This window comes from Piliocolobus tephrosceles, chromosome 13, assembly GCF_002776525.5.
Source record: "Piliocolobus tephrosceles isolate RC106 chromosome 13, ASM277652v3, whole genome shotgun sequence".
In the NCBI taxonomy this organism is placed as follows: domain Eukaryota; kingdom Metazoa; phylum Chordata; class Mammalia; order Primates; family Cercopithecidae; genus Piliocolobus; species Piliocolobus tephrosceles.
Genome location: NC_045446.1, coordinates 101,212,565 through 101,232,862, shown reverse-complemented (window position 1 = coordinate 101,232,862; position 20,298 = coordinate 101,212,565). Strand labels below are relative to the sequence as shown.

General features: G+C 36.4%; 1 protein-coding gene across 2 annotated transcripts in view; it reads left to right on the top strand.

Annotated features, from left to right (window-relative positions):
- The window catches only part of BTG4 (BTG anti-proliferation factor 4), a 52,851-nt gene that overhangs the window by 13,834 nt on the left and 18,719 nt on the right, over nucleotides 1–20,298 (top strand). The window contains exons 2-5 of one of the 2 annotated variants that reach the window (XM_023208037.2): nucleotides 275–473; nucleotides 954–1,091; nucleotides 1,684–1,882; nucleotides 3,775–3,926. In XM_023208037.2, coding sequence (XP_023063805.1) covers nucleotides 301–473; nucleotides 954–1,091; nucleotides 1,684–1,882; nucleotides 3,775–3,926 — 662 coding nt within the window. In that variant the 5' untranslated portion in view covers nucleotides 275–300. Of the gene's footprint in view, nucleotides 1–274; nucleotides 474–953; nucleotides 1,092–1,683; nucleotides 1,883–3,774; nucleotides 4,270–20,298 lie in introns of those variants that run through there. The other variant, XM_031933863.1, reaches the window with a different exon arrangement.

The following is a 20,298-nucleotide window of genomic DNA, read 5'->3' as shown; positions in this document are numbered from 1 at the left end:
AAGTTGCACAGTGATGTTTCATTTATTACTTAAATGCTTTAAATTTTTAAAAAGACTTTTTTCCTTTGAAAACCTTTAAAACTGGGCTATTTGAGGAATTGCTGTTCTTGGCTGTTATGTTAATTGATAGTGTTCATGTACTTACCTAGTTTACTAAGGACTTCTAGCAAATTATCTCGGTTTTAAATTTAAGGTATGTAAAATTTCCAAATGGCAATTAAGTATGGATAATAAGTTAATTATTTTCTATTTCTTCTTCCTTTTAATGATTCAGACCTCCTTATCTATTTTTCTTGAATCATGAGAGATGAAATTGCAACAACAGTTTTCTTTGTCACAAGATTGGTGAAAAAACATGATAAACTAAGTAAACAGCAAATAGAAGACTTTGCAGAAAAGCTAATGACGATCTTGTTTGAAACATACAGAAGTCACTGGCACTCCGATTGCCCTTCTAAAGGGCAAGCCTTCAGGTGAGAGCAAGTATGTGGGATGGCAAAGGGAAGCAATCACCAAACAACAGCCAGCTCCTAGGAAAATGGAGTGATCTTGTTTTCTGCATTTAAGTAACGAAAGTTTTATGGGCTCGAGTTCATTTGTTTGAACGTGGAATTGAAAGGAGGAGACATAGTAGATGACACTTTGGCTGGAAACAACAGAGCAAAGCCCCTTACGGGAGGTAGATTAAACAATTTTTAATTTGTGTTTGCCATGAAAGATAAGCTATGAATATCCGGTAAACTAATTTTGTGACTTAGTGATGCAACATACATTCTGAGCCACTGTATCAAAAGTTGATGATGTCTTACTTGTAAGAGTGGAGAGTGGAGGAGGCTGAGGGGAAAGTGGGGGTGAAGTGGGAGCTATGTGTATTGGAACAGTATGTGCATAATGTGATTCTCCTGCTAAAGTGCCTGTCATCATGTCTTCATCTCCCTTCACTTTTTTAAAAGGTGCATCAGGATAAACAACAATCAGAATAAAGATCCCATTCTAGAAAGGGCATGTGTGGAGAGTAACGTGGATTTTTCTCACCTGGGACTTCCGAAGGAGATGACCATATGGGTAGATCCCTTTGAAGTGTGCTGTAGGTGAGTAATCTCATAGTTTGTGTGCTGTGTGATACCTGGAAACCTTAGGTTAGACAACTTTACATAAGTTCATGAAAGATGATGCACCAAAGCCTTGAGTTAGCAGCAGGGACACTTCTTGGTTAAGATTTTAGATGCAAACTTCTGTTAGACAATGCAGACTTCTATTCAAAGTGGGTGAGGTGGAAAGCACAATGATTTTGCAAAATATTTGAAATGTGGCTTTAATCACTGCACCTTATTACAAACTATAGATTGGTAATGGTATCTATTACAAACTGTAGGTTGATAACAGATAAGTATTATAGGCAATATCAGAAAGGAAGTAGAGTTATCTATCATGGGACAATTCAGTTCATTAACTGAATCAAAAGAAACTAGTCTTTGTTTTTTTCTGAACAATTAACCAAAATAACTCTTATAGAATATCCTCATTTATAACAGTGTAGTAGGTGAAGGTCATAATGTCCTTCAATTTTTTAAGGCAATCTCTTTTAAAATAAGTTAGCATATTGTCTCCCGGAAAGATTAGAGACAAAACTTGTAGGAAGTTGAATCCCTAATTAGTACTTAAATTTCTTTTCCTACTTAGGTATGGTGAGAAAAACCATCCATTTACAGTTGCTTCTTTTAAAGGCAGATGGGAGGAATGGAAACTATATCAGCAAATCAGTTATGCAGTTAGTAGAGCCTCATCAGATGATTCCTCTGGCACTTCCTGCGATGAAGAAAGTTGTAGCAAGGAACCTCGTGTCATTCCTAAAGTCAGCAATCCAAAGAGTATTTATCAGGTCAAGGTGTGTTCCAGTTCTTTTCTATACATTTTTCTATCTGATTCTAAAAAAAATGCACTCATTATGAAAACAAAGAAGCAAAAAAACATGGAAAGAACAAAACTGTAGATTTTTAAAAGCCAGAATCTTAATATTTTGGCAAAACTTTTTCTGTCTTCTTCACTGCACAATGTATTCCCTACTCTTGGCTGAGCTTTTAGGATCTACATATCTACATAATCTTTTATTGTCCTATTTCTTCATACAGTATTTGAAGAATACTTATATTATTTCCTTCCACTTAAATTCCTACACAATCAAAGATTAAGATTAGTGCGCTTTTTTTTTTTTCTTGATCAATTGAAAATACCATGCCATTTATACAAAATTTGGATTTAGGAAAAGTCAAAGGCCTATACATTGTGCCACTAGAGCAGTTTTTCTCAACTATTTTTTTCTTCTTTTTAAACCATAACCCATGGAAAGATATGCATATTTACATTTAAAAAGTTTCCTGAAACAGTGTTTACTAGGAGCAATGCTCCCAGTACTTCCAATTACATTCATTTGATTTCAAGCATCTAAATTGATTTCATGACCCACAATTTGAAAAACACTGAACTAGAGAGAATTTGTTAACACTATGTGTATATATTTGTTTGTACGTTCTCTTAATCACTTATGTATTAAATGTTAAAGCAATTAAAATTTTAATATTCATTTGCCTCGCTTGTAACTGATTATTGGCAGAATTCTAGACTGTTTCCACGTGGTTGTGATATTTTTTAAAAAGCTGATAACTCGTATGGTGATGCCTGAATTTTAGGTTGTTTCTTGAGGTTTGATTCTCAAGCACAGAACTACTGGGTCACCGAGTATGAACATTTTACTGGTTTTTAATGTGTAGCTGAAACACCATATAGAAAGTTGTATTTATTTGTAGTGTCACCAGCTGTATGTAAAAGTGCCTGCTGTGCCTTTTTTTTCTGGTATTGGCTATTCTCATTTAAAAAAACAGATAATTTGATTAACATGATATGCACATGTAATACAGTATTAGTGAAATTAAACATTAAAAAATTCCATGTGCCCAAATGTTTTAGCACCTACTGTCTTACAAATTTTGTCTTATTCACGCATTCATTATTTGAAGTTCTAATGTATTATTATAGGTTCTTTATATGCCAGAATGATTTTAACCCCTTGTCGTATTTCTGGCAAATGTTTTGTCCCTAGTTTTTTAAACTATGTGTGTCATTGATAGTTTCTTGGAAACAGTGACTTTAAAATGATGTATGACAAAGCCATGTTTTTCCTCAGTGTTATAACCAAACTATGTTATCCAAAGACCTGCTGTATGTCATTTAGCTTAAAATTAGTTTCCAAGAACCTATCGAGGTTGTTGAGTGAGGATTTATGGTATTTGCCTTAATTCTATTTTTATATTTAGAAAGGTCTTCTTTCATTTGGGGATCAGACCTGTAATCAGCTCTATCCTTTTACAGCAATGTCTTTTCAAAGTGTGATCTGTAAAACATCTGTGTCAGTCATCTAAGGTGTTTAAAATGAAGATTTCTAGGCTGTGGCCCCAGAGATCATGAACGTGCAGTTTCGGATTGGGCTGGCAGGGGTGAGGTAGGGATGGAAGTGGGACAACTCAAGAATAAACATAAACTTGAATATGCATATTAAAAAGTTTTTAGTTGAATTAATTAACTTTTTAAAAAGGTACAGTATAAAGTGACTTATGTTCCTGCCAAGTGCTAGAAAAATTTTCAAAGATGGTTATGCACTTTCGATTCTATTTATTTGTGCTCCCTATGCTTTTGAAGTGCTTGACTTTTGAATTATGAGTTCATATTTAGTCCTTACAGCTAGTTTATTAGAGATCTTTATGCTTTTTTTTCCAGGTTGAAAACTTGAAACAGCCCTTTCAATCTTGGTTCCAAATCCCCCGCAAAAAGAATGTGGTGGACGGCCGTGTTGGCCTCCTGGGAAACTCTTACCATGGCTCGCAGAAGCACCCTAAGTGTTACAGGCCTTCTATGCACCGGGTGGACAGGTACCACTGGGTCAACATACACCAATGATGCAGTGACTGGGCACATGGTGGGCGAGAGCTCAGAGGAGCGCCTTTATTCTAAAATAAAAATGAATTTAAGGTTGAGAGGCCCATGAAACAAAAAATGACCATATTAGGGATGAGGGTACACAATGGTAAATCCTCTCATACAGATCATGACTGTTCTTAGCTGTACTTTTAATTCTTATTTAATTTTACATGAAGTTTTATGTAACATTAGTGAATGTACCCAGTAAGGTAACAGAATGAAGATATTGACCTGTAGTAAGACTCAATGAATTATGAAAAGTAATGGTTTAAATAAACATACAGTGTTTTTAATGCTTCCTAGTTCAGTTCGTTGCAAGAAACAAACTTTTAAAAGTTTATTTTTTGTAAAGAAGGGGTCTCCCTATGTTGCCCAGGCTGGTCGCAAACTCCTGAGCTCAAGCAATCCTCCTGTCTCAGCCTCCCAAAGTGTTGGGATTACAGGTGTGTGCCACCGTGCCTGGCCACCATTCATTCTTACTCCCCTCAACCTCTACCACTTGCTAGAGGGAAAGCTGATGACTCTGCAGTCCATGTCTCTACAAATTTGCTAGCAGTGAGAATTGTTTTGGCTGCTACTTTTCGATGTTTATGGTATGAAGAAATGCCAGTTAGGCTACTGCTGGTGAATTATATCTTTGCTAGATTTTATAGATTTTAAAATTAGGGAGGGAGATTCTACAATCCAGCTTCACTCTATTAGCCAAAAATAGTTTGACTCTTCTAAATTCTGTGTGTCTAGTTGTTAGAAAATTCCCAAAACCTTGTTGACTGGACCCATTCCTACTCATGCTGTTTGTTCTCAGCTGGGTGCTTGCTGTTTTTTGGCAGTTCCTGTTAATCTCCACTTAAGACGTATTGTAGCTGTCTTCTCAATCTCTTTTTACTCCATCCTCCTGTGCTCTCAGCAGGGGACTTGTTCTTTTTGTTTTCTCCTACTTCAAAACTTTATCCCTCCCTTCTCCTCTCTCATCTCCATTTTAAGGCTTTGCTCTTCTCCAGTCACTTGTATCTTCTCCCTACATCTTGGTTTTCTTGCTGAATTTCTGCTGTTAGGTGGTTCTCGATCCAGGAAGCTGGTAGCATTGGATCAGTCACAGCTTGGTTCTCTTGTGAGTAGACTTGTGCTTTGGGCCAGTGGCTGAGTGGATACAAAAAGTTGTGACCTTGAGTCCCAACTTGGGCAGGACATGCCAGCAGTCATGCTAGTGCTGACGAAGAGGGGGCTTGATTCTAGCCTCATTACTTTGGGTGCAGCTCTTAGTAATCATTTTTTCTTTTTTTTTCTCTATAAATGATGATTCATTAGGGCACATAGCAGCATTATTTTGTGGGACAAACTCACCTATCCTTAATGGCATATGAGGTCAAGTTTCTCTGCTGAAAAATGAGTTTGTCCTCTCTTGAAGAGCTTTCTGCTATAGTATGGGAGTTGTTGTGAACCTCCCCAGATTTCTCTCAAGGTAACCACAACACTAGTTTACTGGCCCCTCAGCAAACCATCCCCTGGAGGTGGTTGTGATGTTTGCCAGCCTCCATATGTGTGTGGGTGAATTCTGGTCTCCAGAAAATGGGACAGAAACAAGACTACCAGCAATGGGTGTAAGTATTAGGCTTTAGCATGCTGGCATGTATGTGAATGTACTTTAGTTTAATCCTTAACTATCAAGTTAGAATTGCTGGTAACACTTCATTTTCTCTGCCTCCCTACCTTCTACCTGTGTGCAGGCAATTGTCATTAGTTACCTGTCTGGTCTTGTTCCCCATCCTAAGATAATCTGTACTCTTCAATTTAAAATGTTTCAATCAGGAAAATATTCAAATTCTAGAATACGGCTTCTGGTCTTAATGACTTGAGTTCTTGCATGTCTTTTCAGCCTAACCTCGACCCTCCTTTTGGACTCTGTTTTTTATTTTCTTGTTATTTTTTTGTTTCCTTTGAGACAGAGTCTCACTTTGTTGCCCAGGCTGGAGTTCAGTGGTGAGATCTCGGCTCACTGCAACCTCTGCCTCCCAGGTTCAAGTGATTCTCATGCTCGGCCTCCAGAGTAGCTGGGACTACAGGCGTGCACCACCATGCCCGAGTAATTTTTGTATTTTTAGTAGAGACGGTGTTTCACCATGTTGGCCAGGTTGGTCTCGAACTCCTGGCCTCAAGCAATCCACACACCTTGGCCTCCCAAAGTGCTGGGATTACCAGGGACTCTGGTATTTAAGTGTTCTTGATTGGGATACTTCTCACCTTGCCTCATTGTTCTCCTTTCACTCTTGATCTTTGGGTATCACTTGAGATACCGTCTCTTCCAGGAAGACTTCCTGATCCCTAAGTCCAGTTTATAGTCATATGTTAGGGGTTCCTTACAGCATTCTGTCTGCCCCTAGAAGAGCACTTAACTATTATAATTGTTTCATAGTTATCAGTATCCTCCCAATAGACTGAGTTTTCAGAGTACAGATACCTCATATTCCCATTTAATGTTGGCATATAGCAGTGTTCGGATTTATAGACTGGATGACTTTATTGGTGATTAAATGCTTGCCTAATATATAATCTGATGCACAGCATTAAATAATGCTTGTTGGTTGATCATTCTCTCAGCGGAGTAAGAAGTACTGTGTTCTAGGCTGGGCGTGGAGAACTAATTGCTATAAAAATCTGAAGCTGTTTGGTCTTTACATGTACAATTTATTGGACTAAAAAAAGAAAAATCAACCATATATAATACTTGCTAGATATAAAGTGCAACATAATATTTGGATATGACAAGAGTGAGCGATCTTTCAAGAACCTTTACACAGAGGGTTTTATTAATGAAGTTTCCCTTGTAGTTTGCAAGGTTGGTTTAAAAAATTTTCCAGCCAGCAGAGGTGACACTGTACCTCTGAACCCCATGCTGCTGATGGACACTGCTAGTCAATCACAATGTTCTGATTTGGGTTCAGAGATTGCCTCATAATTCTTGTAGCATAGTACTTGAGATGACCATTATAATTAATTGTTCCAAATTGGTACTCGAGAAGAAACCAGTTCCACAATGTGCTAGGGTTTGGCTCAGAGGGAGCCATCTATGAACATTTGAGCCCTGTGTAATCCTTTATAGCCTCTCAGGAGGCTCTGAGCAAATGTGTAGGGGAAAAAATAGAATCGACAATATATTTTTACCGTGATTAAAAGTAGTCAATATACTTGAAAAGCCCCTAAATACATTGCTATCATATCTATTAGTATATTTGTATAATAACCAAATTAGATCTTCCTAATCTACGTTTTGAAAATTTTCTATGATGAACATGTACCACTTATTTTCCTTTCTTTTCTTTCTTTTTTGAGATCAGGTCTCACCCTGTCACCTAGGTTGGAGAGCAGTGGTGCAATCATAGCTCACTGCAGCCTTGACTCCCTGGCTTGAGTGATCCTCTTGCCTCAGCCTCCTGAGTAGCTGGGACTACAGGTGCCTGGCTAATTTTCAATTTTTAGTAGAGAACGAGGTCTCGCTATGTTGCCGAGGCTGGCCTTGAACTCCTGAGCTCTAGGTATCCTCCTGCTTCAGCTTCCCAAAGTGCTGGGATTACAGGCATGAGCCACTGTTCCTGGCCTTCTCTTTTTAAAAAAAGTTTTATCTTGAGGTAATTATAAATTCCGATGCAGTTGTAAGAAGTAACATAGATCCCACACATTCTTTCACCTAGTTTTCCCCCTTGGTAACATTTTGCAAAACTTTAGTACAGTATCACAAGCAGATGTTGACATTGCTACAGTCAAGATACAGAACACTTCCATCACCACAAGAATTCCTCTTGTTGCCCTTTTATAGTTGCATACACTTCCTCCCTCTCCCATCCCTTTCTTAATGCCTTGGCAACCACTAATCTTTCCCCTATTCTTTTAATTTTGTCATCTCAAGAATGTTATAAATTAATCATACTGTAGATAACCTTTTGGGATTGGCTCTTTTCACTAAGCATAGTTCTTTGGAGATTCATCCAGGTTGCTGCATGTATTGGTAGTTTATTCCTTATTGTTACTGAGTAGTATTCCATGGTATGGATACACCACAGTTTAGCCATTTACCTGTCAAAGAACAACTGTATTGTTTCTGGATATTAGGAAAAAAGCTGCTACAAACATTTGTGTAGACAATGTGTGAACATAGGCATGTATTCCAGAGAAGTAAAAACATATGAGCGGAATTAATGGGTCATATAGTAGTTGCATGCTTAGTTTTTAAAGAAACTACCATTTTATGTTCCCATCAGCAGTGTATGACTGATTCAGCTTTTCCACATACTTATCAGTCTTTGGTATTGTTATAACTTTTTATTTCAGCCATTCTGATGGGTGTGTAGGATATCTTAGTATGGTTTTAATTTACATGACCCTCATGGCTAGGGAAGTTGAACATCTTGTGCTCATTTGGCATCTGAATATCCTCTTTGATGAAATATCCGTATGTCTCCTGGCCATTTTCTAATTGAGTGCGTTGTTTATTTTTCCACTGAGTTTTGAGAGTATTTGATATATTCTAGACACTGGTCCTTTGTCAGATGTGTGGCTTGAAACTATTTTCTTCCAGTTTGTACACTGCATTTTAAAATTTTCTTCATTTTTAATTATTATGGGTACATAATAGTTATATATATGGAGTATGTGTGATGTTTTGATAGTGATGTTTTGGTACAGGCATATAATGTGTTATAAATCATGGTAATTGGGGTATTCATCATCTCAAGCGTTGATCATTTCTTTGTGTTAGGAACATCCCAATTTCACTTTCAGTTATTTATTTTTTTTATTTTCGAGATGGAGTTTTGCTCTCATTGCCCAGGCTGGAGTGCAATGGCACGACCTTGGCTCACTGCAACCTCCACCTGCCAGTATCAAGCAATTCTCCTGCCTCAGCCTTCACAGTAGCATGCGCCCGCCACCATGCCCAGCTAATTTTGTTTTTTGGTATTTTTAGTAGAGATGGGATTTCACCATGTTGGCCAGGCTGGTCTCAAACTCCTGGTCTCACATGATCCACCCATCTCGACCTCCCATGGTGCTGAGATTACAGGCATGAGCCACTGTGCCTGGACACTTTCAGTTATTTTAAAATGTACAGTAACTTATTGACCATGGTCATCCTATTGTATTACTAAGTACTAGATCTTAATTATTCTGACTGTATTTTTGTACCCATTAACAATCCCTGCTCACCCAGCCCCTCCCTGCTATCCTTCCCAGCTTCTGGTAACCAACCATTCTACTCTATTTCCATGGGTTCAATCTTTTTTCACTCCCATGTATGAATGAGAACATATAATATTTGTCTTTCTGTGCCTGGCTTATTTCACTTAATGTCCTCTAGTTCCACCCATGTTGTTGCAAATGACAGGATTTTATTCTTTTTTTATGAAGGATTTTATTCTTTTTTATGGTTGAATAATATTCCATTGTATATATGTACCACATTTTCTTTATCCATTCATCTGTTGATGGATACTTAGGTTGATTCCATATGTTAGCCATTGTAAATAGGGTTGCAATAAACATGGGAGTGCAGATATGTCTTTGATATACTGTTTTCCTTTCTTTTGGATATGTATCTAGCCGTGGGATTGCTGGATCATATGGTAGTTCTATTCGTGGTTTTTTGAGGAACCTCCATACTGTTCTCCATAGTGGCTGTGTAAGTTTGCATTCCCACCAACAGTGTATGAGGGTTCCCCTTTCTACACACCCTCACCAGCAACTGTTATTACTTGTCTTTTTGATGCAAGTCATTTTAATGGGGTGAGATGATATCTCATTGTAGTTTTGATTTGTGTTTCTCTGATTAGTGATGCTGAATTTATTTTTCATATGCCTGCTGGCCATTTGTTTTTGTTTGTTTGTTTGTTTTTTTGAGATGGAGTTTCACTCTTGCCCAGGCTAGAGTGCAATGGCATGATCTCAGCTCACCACAACCTCTGCCTTCTGGGTTCAAGTGATTCTCCTGCCTCAGTCTCTCGAGTAGCTGGAATTACAGGCATGCACCACCACGCCTGGCTAATTTTGTATTTTTAGTAGAGATGGGGTTTCTCCATGTTGGTCAAGCTGGTCTCAAACTCCCAACCTCAGGTGATCTACCCACTTCAGCCACCCAAAGTGCTGGGATTACAGGCTTGAGCCACCACACCTGGCCTTGTTTGTCTTCTTTTAAGAAATCTCTATTCAGTACCTTCTGAGCCAAATAAAAACAAAGAAAACAAAAGAAATGCCTATTTGGATTTTTTGTCCAAAAAAAATTCGATTTTTTTTTCCTATTGAGTTGTTTGAGCTTTTTATATATTCTATTAGTTAATACCTGTCAGATGGATAGTTTGTAAATAGGTTCTCCTGTTCTGTGAGTTGTCTCTTCACTTTGTTGATTATTTCCTTTGCTGTGCAAAGCTTTTTAGCTAGATGTGATCTCATTTGTGCATTTTTGTTTTGGTTGCCTGTGATTTTGAGGTCTTCCCAAGAAACCTTTGCCCAGACCAATGTTCTAGAACATTTTCCTAATGTTTCTTTCTAGTAGTTTCATAGTTTCAGGACTTACATTTAAGTTCTTAATCTTGATTTCTACATATGGCAAGAGATAGAGGTCTAGTTTCATTCTTTTGTGTATGGATATCCAGTTTTCCCACCACTATTTATTGATAAGACGGTCCCTAGTGTATGTTCTTTGCACCTTTGTTGAAAATGAGTTGACTATAAATGCATGGACTTATTTCTGGGTTTTCTATTCTGTTCCATTGGTCATTGTGTGTGTTCTTATGCCACTGCTGTGCTGGTTTGGTTACTATAGCTCTGTAGTATAATTTGGAGTCAGGTTATATGATTCCTTCAGTTTTGCTCCTTTTTGCTTAGGATGGCATTGGCTATTCTGGGTCATTTGTGATTACATATATGTTTTAGAATTTTTTTTCTATTTCTGTGAAGAATGTCATTGGTATTTTGATAGGGATTGCACTGAATCTGTAGACTGCTTTGGGTACCATGGACATTTTAACACTATTCATTCTTCCAGCCCATTAACATGGAATGTCTTTCCATTTCTTGGTGTGCTCTTCAGTTTCTTTCACCAATATTTTATAGTTTTCATTGTGGATATCATTCACTTTTCTGGTTAAGTTTGTTCCTAGGTATTTATTTGTAGCTATTGTAAATTGGATTCATTTCTTGGTTTCTTTTTCAGATTGTTTACTGTTAGCATATAGAAATGCTACTGATTTTTGTATGTTGATTTTTATATCCTGCAATTTTACTGAATTTATTTTTCAGTTCCAATAGATTTTTGGTGTGGAGTCTTTAGGTTTTTCTAAATATAAGATTATATTGTTTGCAAAGAAGGATAATTTGACTTCATCCTTTCCAATTTGGATACCCTTTATTTCTTTCTCTCATCTAGTTGTTCTGGCTAGAGCTTCCAGTACCATGTTGAATAAAAGTGGTGAGAGTGGGCATCCTTGTCTTGTTCCAGATCTTAGAGAAAAGGATTTCAGTTTTTCCATTCAGTATGATCCTAGCTGTGGGTTTGTCATATGTGGCTTTTATGATTTTGAGGTATGTTCCTTCTATACCCAATTTGTTGAGTATTTTAACATGAAAGGATGATGAATTTTGAGTGTTTTTTCAGCGTCGATCAAAATTATCTTATGCCTATTTGACCCAGGAATCTCATTACTGGGTATATACCCAAAGGAATATAAATCATTCTATTATTATTATTATTATTATTATTATTATTATTATTATTATTATTATTAAGACGGAGTCTGGCTCTGTGGCCCAGGCTGGAGTGCAGTGGCCAGATCTCAGCTCACTTCAAGCTCCGCCTCCCGGGTTTACGCCATTCTCCTGCCTCAGCCTCCCGAGTAGCTGGGGCTATAGGTGCCTGCCACCTCGCCTGGCTAGTTTTTTTTGTATTTTTTAGTAGAGACGGGGTTTCACTGTGTTAGCCAGGATGGTCTCGATCTCCTGACCTCGTGATCCACCCATCTCGGCCTCCCAAAGTGCTGGGATTACAGGCTTGAGCCACCGCGCCCGGCCAAATCATTCTATTATAAAGATACATGCACGTTTATGTTTATTGCAGCACTATTCACAATAGCAAAGACATGGAGCCAACCTAAATGTCCATCAGTGATAGTCTGGATAAAGAAAATGTGATACATTTATACCATGGAATACTACACAGTCATAAAAAGGAAAGAGATCATGTTTTTTGCAGGGACATGGATTGAGCTGGAAGCCATTATTAGCAAACTAACACAGGAACAGAAAATCAAGCACTGCATATTCTCACTCACAAGTTGGAGCTGAACAATGAGAACACATGGACACAGGGAGGGGAACAACACATACTGGGGCTGTCAGGGAGGAGGAGCGGGGAAGGCGAGCATCAGGATAAAGAACTAATGCATGGGGGGCTTAATACCTAGGTAATGGGTTGATAGGTACAGCAAACCACCATGGCATATGTTTACCTGTGTAACAAACCTGCACATCCTGCACATGTATCACCAAACTTGAAATAAAATAAAATTGAATATTTAAAAAAATCAATAAAATATATGGTTTTTGTCTTTGATTCTCTCGATGTGATGTATTACATCATTTTTTTGAATTTTTTTTTTTTTTGAGACGGAGTTTCACTCTGTTGCCCAGGCTGGAGTGCAGTGGCGTGATCTCGGCTCACTGCAACCTCCAACTCCTGGGTTCACGCCATTCTCCTGCCTCAGCCTCCCCAGTAGCTGGGACTACAGGCGCCCGCCACCACACCTGGCTAATTTTTTTTTATATGTTTAGTAGAGACGGGGTTTCACCATGTTAGCCAGGATGGTCTCGATCTCCTGACCTTGTGATCCACCCGCCTCGGCCTCCCAAAGTGCTGGGATTACAGGCGTGAGCCACTGCGCCCGGCCATTTTTTTGCATATTTGGGATGAATCCCACATGATCATGATCATGCTGAATACTTTTTAAATGTGCTATTGAATTCAGTTTGCTGGTAATTCACTGAGGATTTTTGCATCTATATTCATCAGAGATACTGGCCTGTAGTTTTCTTTTTTCTGTTGTATCTTTGTCTGGGTTTGATATCAGAGTAATACTGGCCTCATAGTATGGGTTTGGAAGTATTACCTCCTGCTCAATTTTTTTAGCCCAAATTTTTAGAATAGTATGAATAGTATGTATGTATGTATGTATTTGGAGACAGGGTCTTACTTTGCCACCCAGGCTGGAGTGCAGTGGTGTGATCTCAGGTCACTGCAACCTCTGCCTCCCAGGCTCCAGCAATCCTCCTGCCTCAGCTTTCTAAGTGCTGTGACTACAGGTGCACACCACCATGTCTGATTAATTTTTGAGTTTGTATTGAGATGGGGTTTCATCACGTTGCCCAGGCTGGTTCTTGAACTCCTGGGCTCAAGTGATCAACCTACCTTGACCTTCCAAAGTGCTGGTATTACAGTCATCACAGTTCTTTAAATGTTTGGTAGAATTCAGCAGTGAAGCCTTTAGATCCTGAGCTTTTCTTTGGTAGAAGCAGTAGTGAAAACCTTTCCATCTCATTACTTGTTATTGGTCTATTCAGGTTTTGGATCTCTTCAGGTTTCAATCTTGACAGGTTGTATGTCTAGGAATTTATCCATTTCATCTAGGTTTTCCAATTTGTTGACGCATAGTTGCTCTTATGTGGTATCAGTTGTAATGTCTCCCTTTTCATCTCTGGTTTTATTTATTTGGTTCTTCTCTCTTTTTTCCTTTTTAGCTATCTCCTACAGGAAAGATCTTTTTTCTTAGTCTGGCTAAAGGTTTGTCAATTTTGTTTATCTTTTTAAAAAACCACTTTTCATTTTGTTCTTTTGTATTTTTTAAAGCCTCAATTTCATTTACTTCTGCTCTGATCTTTCATTTCTTCTGCAAGTTTTTGAGTTTGGTTTGCTCTTGCTTTTCTAATTCTTTAAGGATGCATTGTTAGATTGTTTATTTGAAGTTTTTCTATTTTTTGATGGAGGCATTTCTTGCTATAAACTAGCACTCCTAGTACTGCTTTTGCTGTATTCCATTGGTTTTGGTATGTTGTATTTAATTTGTTTCAATACATTTTTGTATTTTCTTAATTTCTTCATTGACCTTATGGTCGGTTAGGAGCATATTTTAAAATTTCCATGTGATTGTATAGTTTCCAAAGTTCCTTTTGTTATTGATTTCTAGTTTTATTCCATTGTGGTTGGAAAAGGTAGTTGATATGATTTCATTTTTAAAAAAATTTTTGAGACTTGTTTTGTGGCCTAACATATGGTCTCTCCTTGAGAATGTTCCAGATACCAAGGAGAAGAATGGGTATTCTGCAGCTGTTGGATTAAATGTTCTGTAAATGTCTGTTAGGTCCTTTTGGTGTACAGTACAGATTAAGTCCGGTGTTTCTTTGATTTTCTGTTGGGGTCATCTGTCCAATAGTGAAAGTGGCGTGTTGAAACTCCCAGGTATTATTGTATTGAGGTCCATCTCTCTTTGGCTCCAGTAATATTTTCTTTATAAATCCGGGTGCTCCAGTGTTGGGCATATATATATTTATAATTGTTATATCCTTTTGTTGAATTGACTCCCTTATCATTGTATAATGACCTCCTTTGTCTCTTTTACATTTTTTGTCTTGAAATCTATTTTATCTGACAACTGTAGCTTCTCATGCTTTTTTGGTTTCCATTTGCGTAGAATATCTTTTTCAGTCTATGTGTGCCTTTATAGGTGATATGAGTTTCTTGCAGGCAGCATGTAATTGGGTGTTTTAAAAACTCCATTCAGCTACTGTGTGTCTTTTGATTGGAGAATTCAGTCCATTTAAATTTCAGTGTTGTTATTGATAGGTAAGAACTTACTACTGCTATTTCATTTGTTTTCTGGTTGTTTTGTTGATCCTCTCTTTCCTTCCTGTCTTCCTTTGTGTAAAAGTGATTCCCTCTGACAGTATGTCTTAATTTCCATTCACGTTTTTGTGTATCTCTTATAGGTTTTTGCTTTGCCATTACTATGAAGCTTGCAAATAGCATTTATTAACTAATTATTTAAAAATGGTAACAACTGTGATTACAAAGAAAAGCAAAGCAAAGATAAAATTAAAACACTACACTTGAACTCCATCTCTTCCCTACCCCCTGCTTTGGCTTTTTGTTCTCTTTATTTATCTTTTTATGCTGTGTATCTATTAAAATGTAGTTGTAATTATTTTTGATAGATTTGTCTTTTAGTCTTCCTATGAAAGATATGAGTGGTTTATATTACACTGTTAATGCAACTATACTGTTAGCACAACTACAGTGTTAGTGTATTTATTTTTCTGTGTACTTACTGTTACAAGTAATTTTTATATCTTCAGATTACTTCTTGTTCATTAACGTCCCTTTTTTTCAGATTGAATAGCTTTCTTTAGATTTCTTGTAAGGCGGGCCTGGTGTTGGTGAAATCCCTCAGCTTTTATTTTTCTATGAAAGTCTTTATTTCTCCTTTGTGTTTGAAGCATAATTCTGCTAGATATGATATTCTAGGTTAGACTTTCTTTTTTTTTTAGTACTTTGAATGTCATTCCACTCTCTCTTGGTCTGTGAGATTTCCACGGAGGTGTCTGCTGCCAGATGTACTAGAGATCCTTTATATGTTATTTGCTTATTTTCTCCTACTACTTTTAGGATACTTTATCCTTGTTCTTTAAGGGTTTAATTGTTGTATACCCTGAGATAGTCTTATTTAGGTTGAATCTTTTTGGTGTCCCATGACTTTCTTGTACTTGGATCTTCATATCTCCAGGCTTGGAAACTTCTGTCATTTCTTTGAATAAACTTTCTACCCTGATATTTCTCTCTGTCTCTTTCTCTGTCCTCTTTAAGGGCAACAACTCTTAGATTTGGTGTTTTGAGTCTATTTTCTAGATCTTGCAGGTGTGCTTCTTTTTTATTCTTTTCTCTAACTGTATGTTTTCATGTCGCCTGACTCAAATTCACTAATTTTTTCTTCAGCTTGGTCAATTTGCTGTTGATTCTGATGCACAAAGTTCATCAGTTGAAGTTTTTAGCTCCAGAATTTTTGCTTGATTTAAAACAAATTATTTCAATCTTTTTGTTGAATTTTCTGAAAGAATTCTCAATTTCTTCTCTGTTACCTTTTTATCTATGTTGCTGAGCTTCCTCAAGATGGTGATTTTGATTCCCTGTCTGAAAGATGATATCTTCCTCACTGTGGGATTGTTCACTGGTGTCTAATTTAGTTTATTTGGTGAAGTCATGTTTTCTTGGATGTTGTTGATGCTTGTGGCCATTCATCAATGTTTGGGAATTGAAGAGTTAGGTATTCCAGTCTTTGCAATCTGGATTTATTTGTACCCATCCTTCTTGAGAAGGCTTTCCATATACTAAAAGGGGATTGAGGGTTGTGATCTAAGCCTGTGGTCACTGCAGGTGTATCAGCACTGGGGTGTACCCTAAGCATAAGAATGCTGCAACTTCTGCTGACTCCTCGAGGAACTGCCTTAGTGGGTTGGGTTGTTTTGGTTCTTGTGAAGGTGCTTTCTTGCATGGGTTTTTGTTCAATTTGGTGTTCCTGTGGGGGATGATTGCTGGATGGTTCTAGTAGGCCATCTTGCTCAGACTTCTAGCTTATCTTTTTGTCCTCTTAATGATGTCTTTCACAGATCAAAATCTTTTAATTTTGATGAAGTCCAATTCATTAATTTTTCTCTTATGGATCATGATTTGGTGTCAAGTCTCAGATCTTTTTGCCTAACTCTAGATCCTGAAGTTTGTTGTTTTTTTTCTAAAGTTTTATGTTTCACATATAGTTCACCATCTATTTTAAGTTAATTTTTTTGTATGAGGTACAAGACTTAAAGTGCTTTTTTCCCCTCTATGAATATCCACTTACTCCAGCACCATTTGTTAAAATGAAAAGACTATCTTTCTGCCATCGAACTGTTCTTGCCTCTTTGTGAAAATTCAGTTGGATATATCTCTGTGGGTGTATTTCTGTGTTCTTGGCCTGTGTTGTTTATTCTTCTGCCAACACCACACAGTATTGATTACTGTAGCTGTGTAAGTCTTGATTACTGTAGCTGTGTAAGTCTTGAAACTAGATAAATTCTTCCCACTTTATTCTTTCTAAAAATTACTTTAGCTATTCTAGTTTATTTCCCTTTCCATATACATTTTGGAGTGATCTTGTCTACATCTATAAAAAATCTTGCTGAGATTTTGAAAGGTATTTTATTCAACCTATATATCAATTTAGAGAGAATGGATGTCTCTACTGTGTTGAGTATTCCAATTTATGAACACAATATGTTTCTCCATTTATTTAGATCTTCAGTTTCTTCCTTTGTGTGTGTATGTGTGTATGTGTATATGTATGTGTGCTATAAAACTCTTGTACATGATTTTTAGATTTATATCTAAGAACTTCATTTTTTGATCAATTATAAGTGATGTTATATTTTTAGTTTCAGTATCCATATGTTCATTGGTAATATATAGAAATACAGTAAATTTTTGTATGTTTATTTTTTGTCCATTCTAGATGTTGCTGAACTTACTTATTCCAGGAATTTTTTTTATCTCTGTGTAGATTCCTTGGGATTTTCTGTATTGACAATCATGTCATCTGCATAGGGATAGTTTTATTTATTTCTTTTCCAATATGGATGCATTTTACTTCTTTTTTTGTGCCTTTTGTGGGTATAACTTTTGACTCTATGTTGAATAGGAGTGCTGAGAACAGACATCCTTGACTTGTTCCTTTTTTTGGGAGAAAGCAATCTTTCACCATTAAGTAGATACTCATCAATTTTGTAGATACTACTTTAAAAAAAATCAGATTGAGGAAGTTCTCTTCTAGTCCTATTTTTTGAGGGTTTTAATCATAAATGGCTGTTGGATTTTGTAAAATGCTTTTTCTGCATCCATTTATATAATCATATAATTTTTCTTCTTTAGCCTATTGACATGTGGATTACTATGATTTTTTTAAAAAAAATATTAAACCATCTTTGTGTCCATGGAATAAACCCAGCATGATCATGGCATATAATTCATTTTATATAATGCTGAAATTTATTTGCTAATATTCATGAAATATATTGGTTTACAGTTCTAATTTTTTGTACTATCTTTGGTTTTGGTATTAGAGTAATACTATAAATATCTACTACAATATGTAATTTATTATATGCATACCACAAACACTTCATAAAGTAAATCAGAAAGTAATCCCCTTCTATTTTCTGGAAGAAATTGCATAGAGTTGCTGTTACTCTTATTTTTAAGTGTTTGGTAGAATTATATTATGAAGCTATCTGGGCCTGGAGACTGCTTCCTTGGAAATTAAAAAATTATAAATTCAATTTCCTTAATAGTTATAGGATTATTTAAAATATATGTCCTATAGGGTGAGTTGTAATACTTTGTGTTTCTTAACAAATTAGCCTATTTTATCTCTGAAATTTATGCACGTAGAGTTGTTTATAGTGTTTCCTTGTTATCCTTCAGATGTCTGCAGGTCTTTGTGGTATCCCTACATTCATTCTTGATATTGGTAATTTGTGTCTTCGCTTTCTTTTTAATTGTCAGTTTTTCTAGAGAGTTGTCAATTTTACTGACCTTTCCAAAGAAATAGCTCTTTGTTTTATTGCATTTTTTTCTATTGTTTTGTTTTTAGTTTCATTTATTTTTGCTCTTTATTACTTCCTTTCTCATGCTTGCTTTGGGTTTATTTTACTCTCTTTCTAGATTTTTGAGGTGGAAGCTAAGATTATTGACTTGACACTTTCCCTCTTTTCTAATGTATATACTTAGTATTGTAAGTTTGCCTCTCAGAACTGCTTTAGCTGTGTCTTGTAAATTTTGATATGTTGTATTTTCTTTGATATTCAGTTCAATGTATCTTTTATTTTCCTAAGACTTCTTCTTGAACCACTGGATTATTTAGAAGTATGTTGTTTAGTTTATAAGTGTTTGGAGATTTACCTGTTTTTGTTATTTATTTCTAATTTGGTTCTGTTCTGGTTGGAGAATACACTTTGCATGTTTGCAATTTAAAAAAAATTTGTTGAGGTTTGCTTATGCCCCAGGATATGATTTTTGTTGCATATCCTGTGGGCACTTGCATGTACATCCTGTTGTTGTTGGGGGGAGTGTCCCATAAATGTTAATTAGATAATGTTGATTGATGGTGTCAAGTTCTTTTATATCCTTGCTGATTTTCTATCTAGTTCTATAAATTGCTGAGAGGAGGTATTGAAATCTCCAACTATAATTGTGATTTGTCTGTTTCTCTTTGTTTCACATGTGTTGCAGTTCAGCTGTGTATATAAGCGCTTAGGACTGCTATGTATTCTTGGTAGATTGACCCTTTGATCATTATGTAATGTTCCTGTTTCTGGTAATCTACTTTGCTGTGATGTCTGCTTTATCTGATATTAATATAGCCATTCCTGCTTTCTTTTGATTAATGTTTGCATAGTATCTATTTTTGATTCTTTTGCTTTCAATATGCTTATTTTGTTACATTCAAGGTGAGTTTCTTGTAGACGGCATATTGGTGAGTCTTATTTTTAGTTCACACTACCAATTTCTGTCTTTTAACTGGTGTTTTTAGACTATTTGCATTTATTACAGTTATAAATATGTTAGGCCTTGAGTTTACCAGTTAGTTTTTGTTTTCTGTTCTTTTTCATTTCTCAATTTTCTTTTCCTTACCTTCTTGAGGGTTACTTGAACACTTTTTAGAATTTCATTTTTAGCATATCTTTAGTGTTTTTGAGCATATTTCTTTGTATAGCTTTTTTAGTGGTTGCTCTAGGTATTGCATTATATGTATGTAACTTGTCACAGTCTACCACTGTTATCTTATAAGTTCAAGTAAAATATAAAAACCTTACTTCCCTTCATCGTGTTATCTTCCCCAATTTATAATATACTTGCATTAAATATTTCCTCTACATATATTTAGAGCTATAATAGACAGTGTTATAGTTTTCACTTCAACTGTTAATTTAGAAACTCAAGAGAAGGAAAGTCTATCATATTTATCCATAATTTCACTTCCTGTGTTTTTCCTTCCTGATGTTACAAGTTCTTTCTTTTGTTTCCCTTCTATTTAGAGAACTTCATTTAGCCATTCTTTTAGGTTAGGCATGCTTGATATATTCTTAGCTCTTTTTTAAAAATAAAGAACAGGGTCTCACTCTGTTGCCCAGGCTCATCTTGTACTCCTAGGCTCAAGTGATCCTCCCACCTTGGTCTCCTGAAGTGTTGGGATTACAGGCATG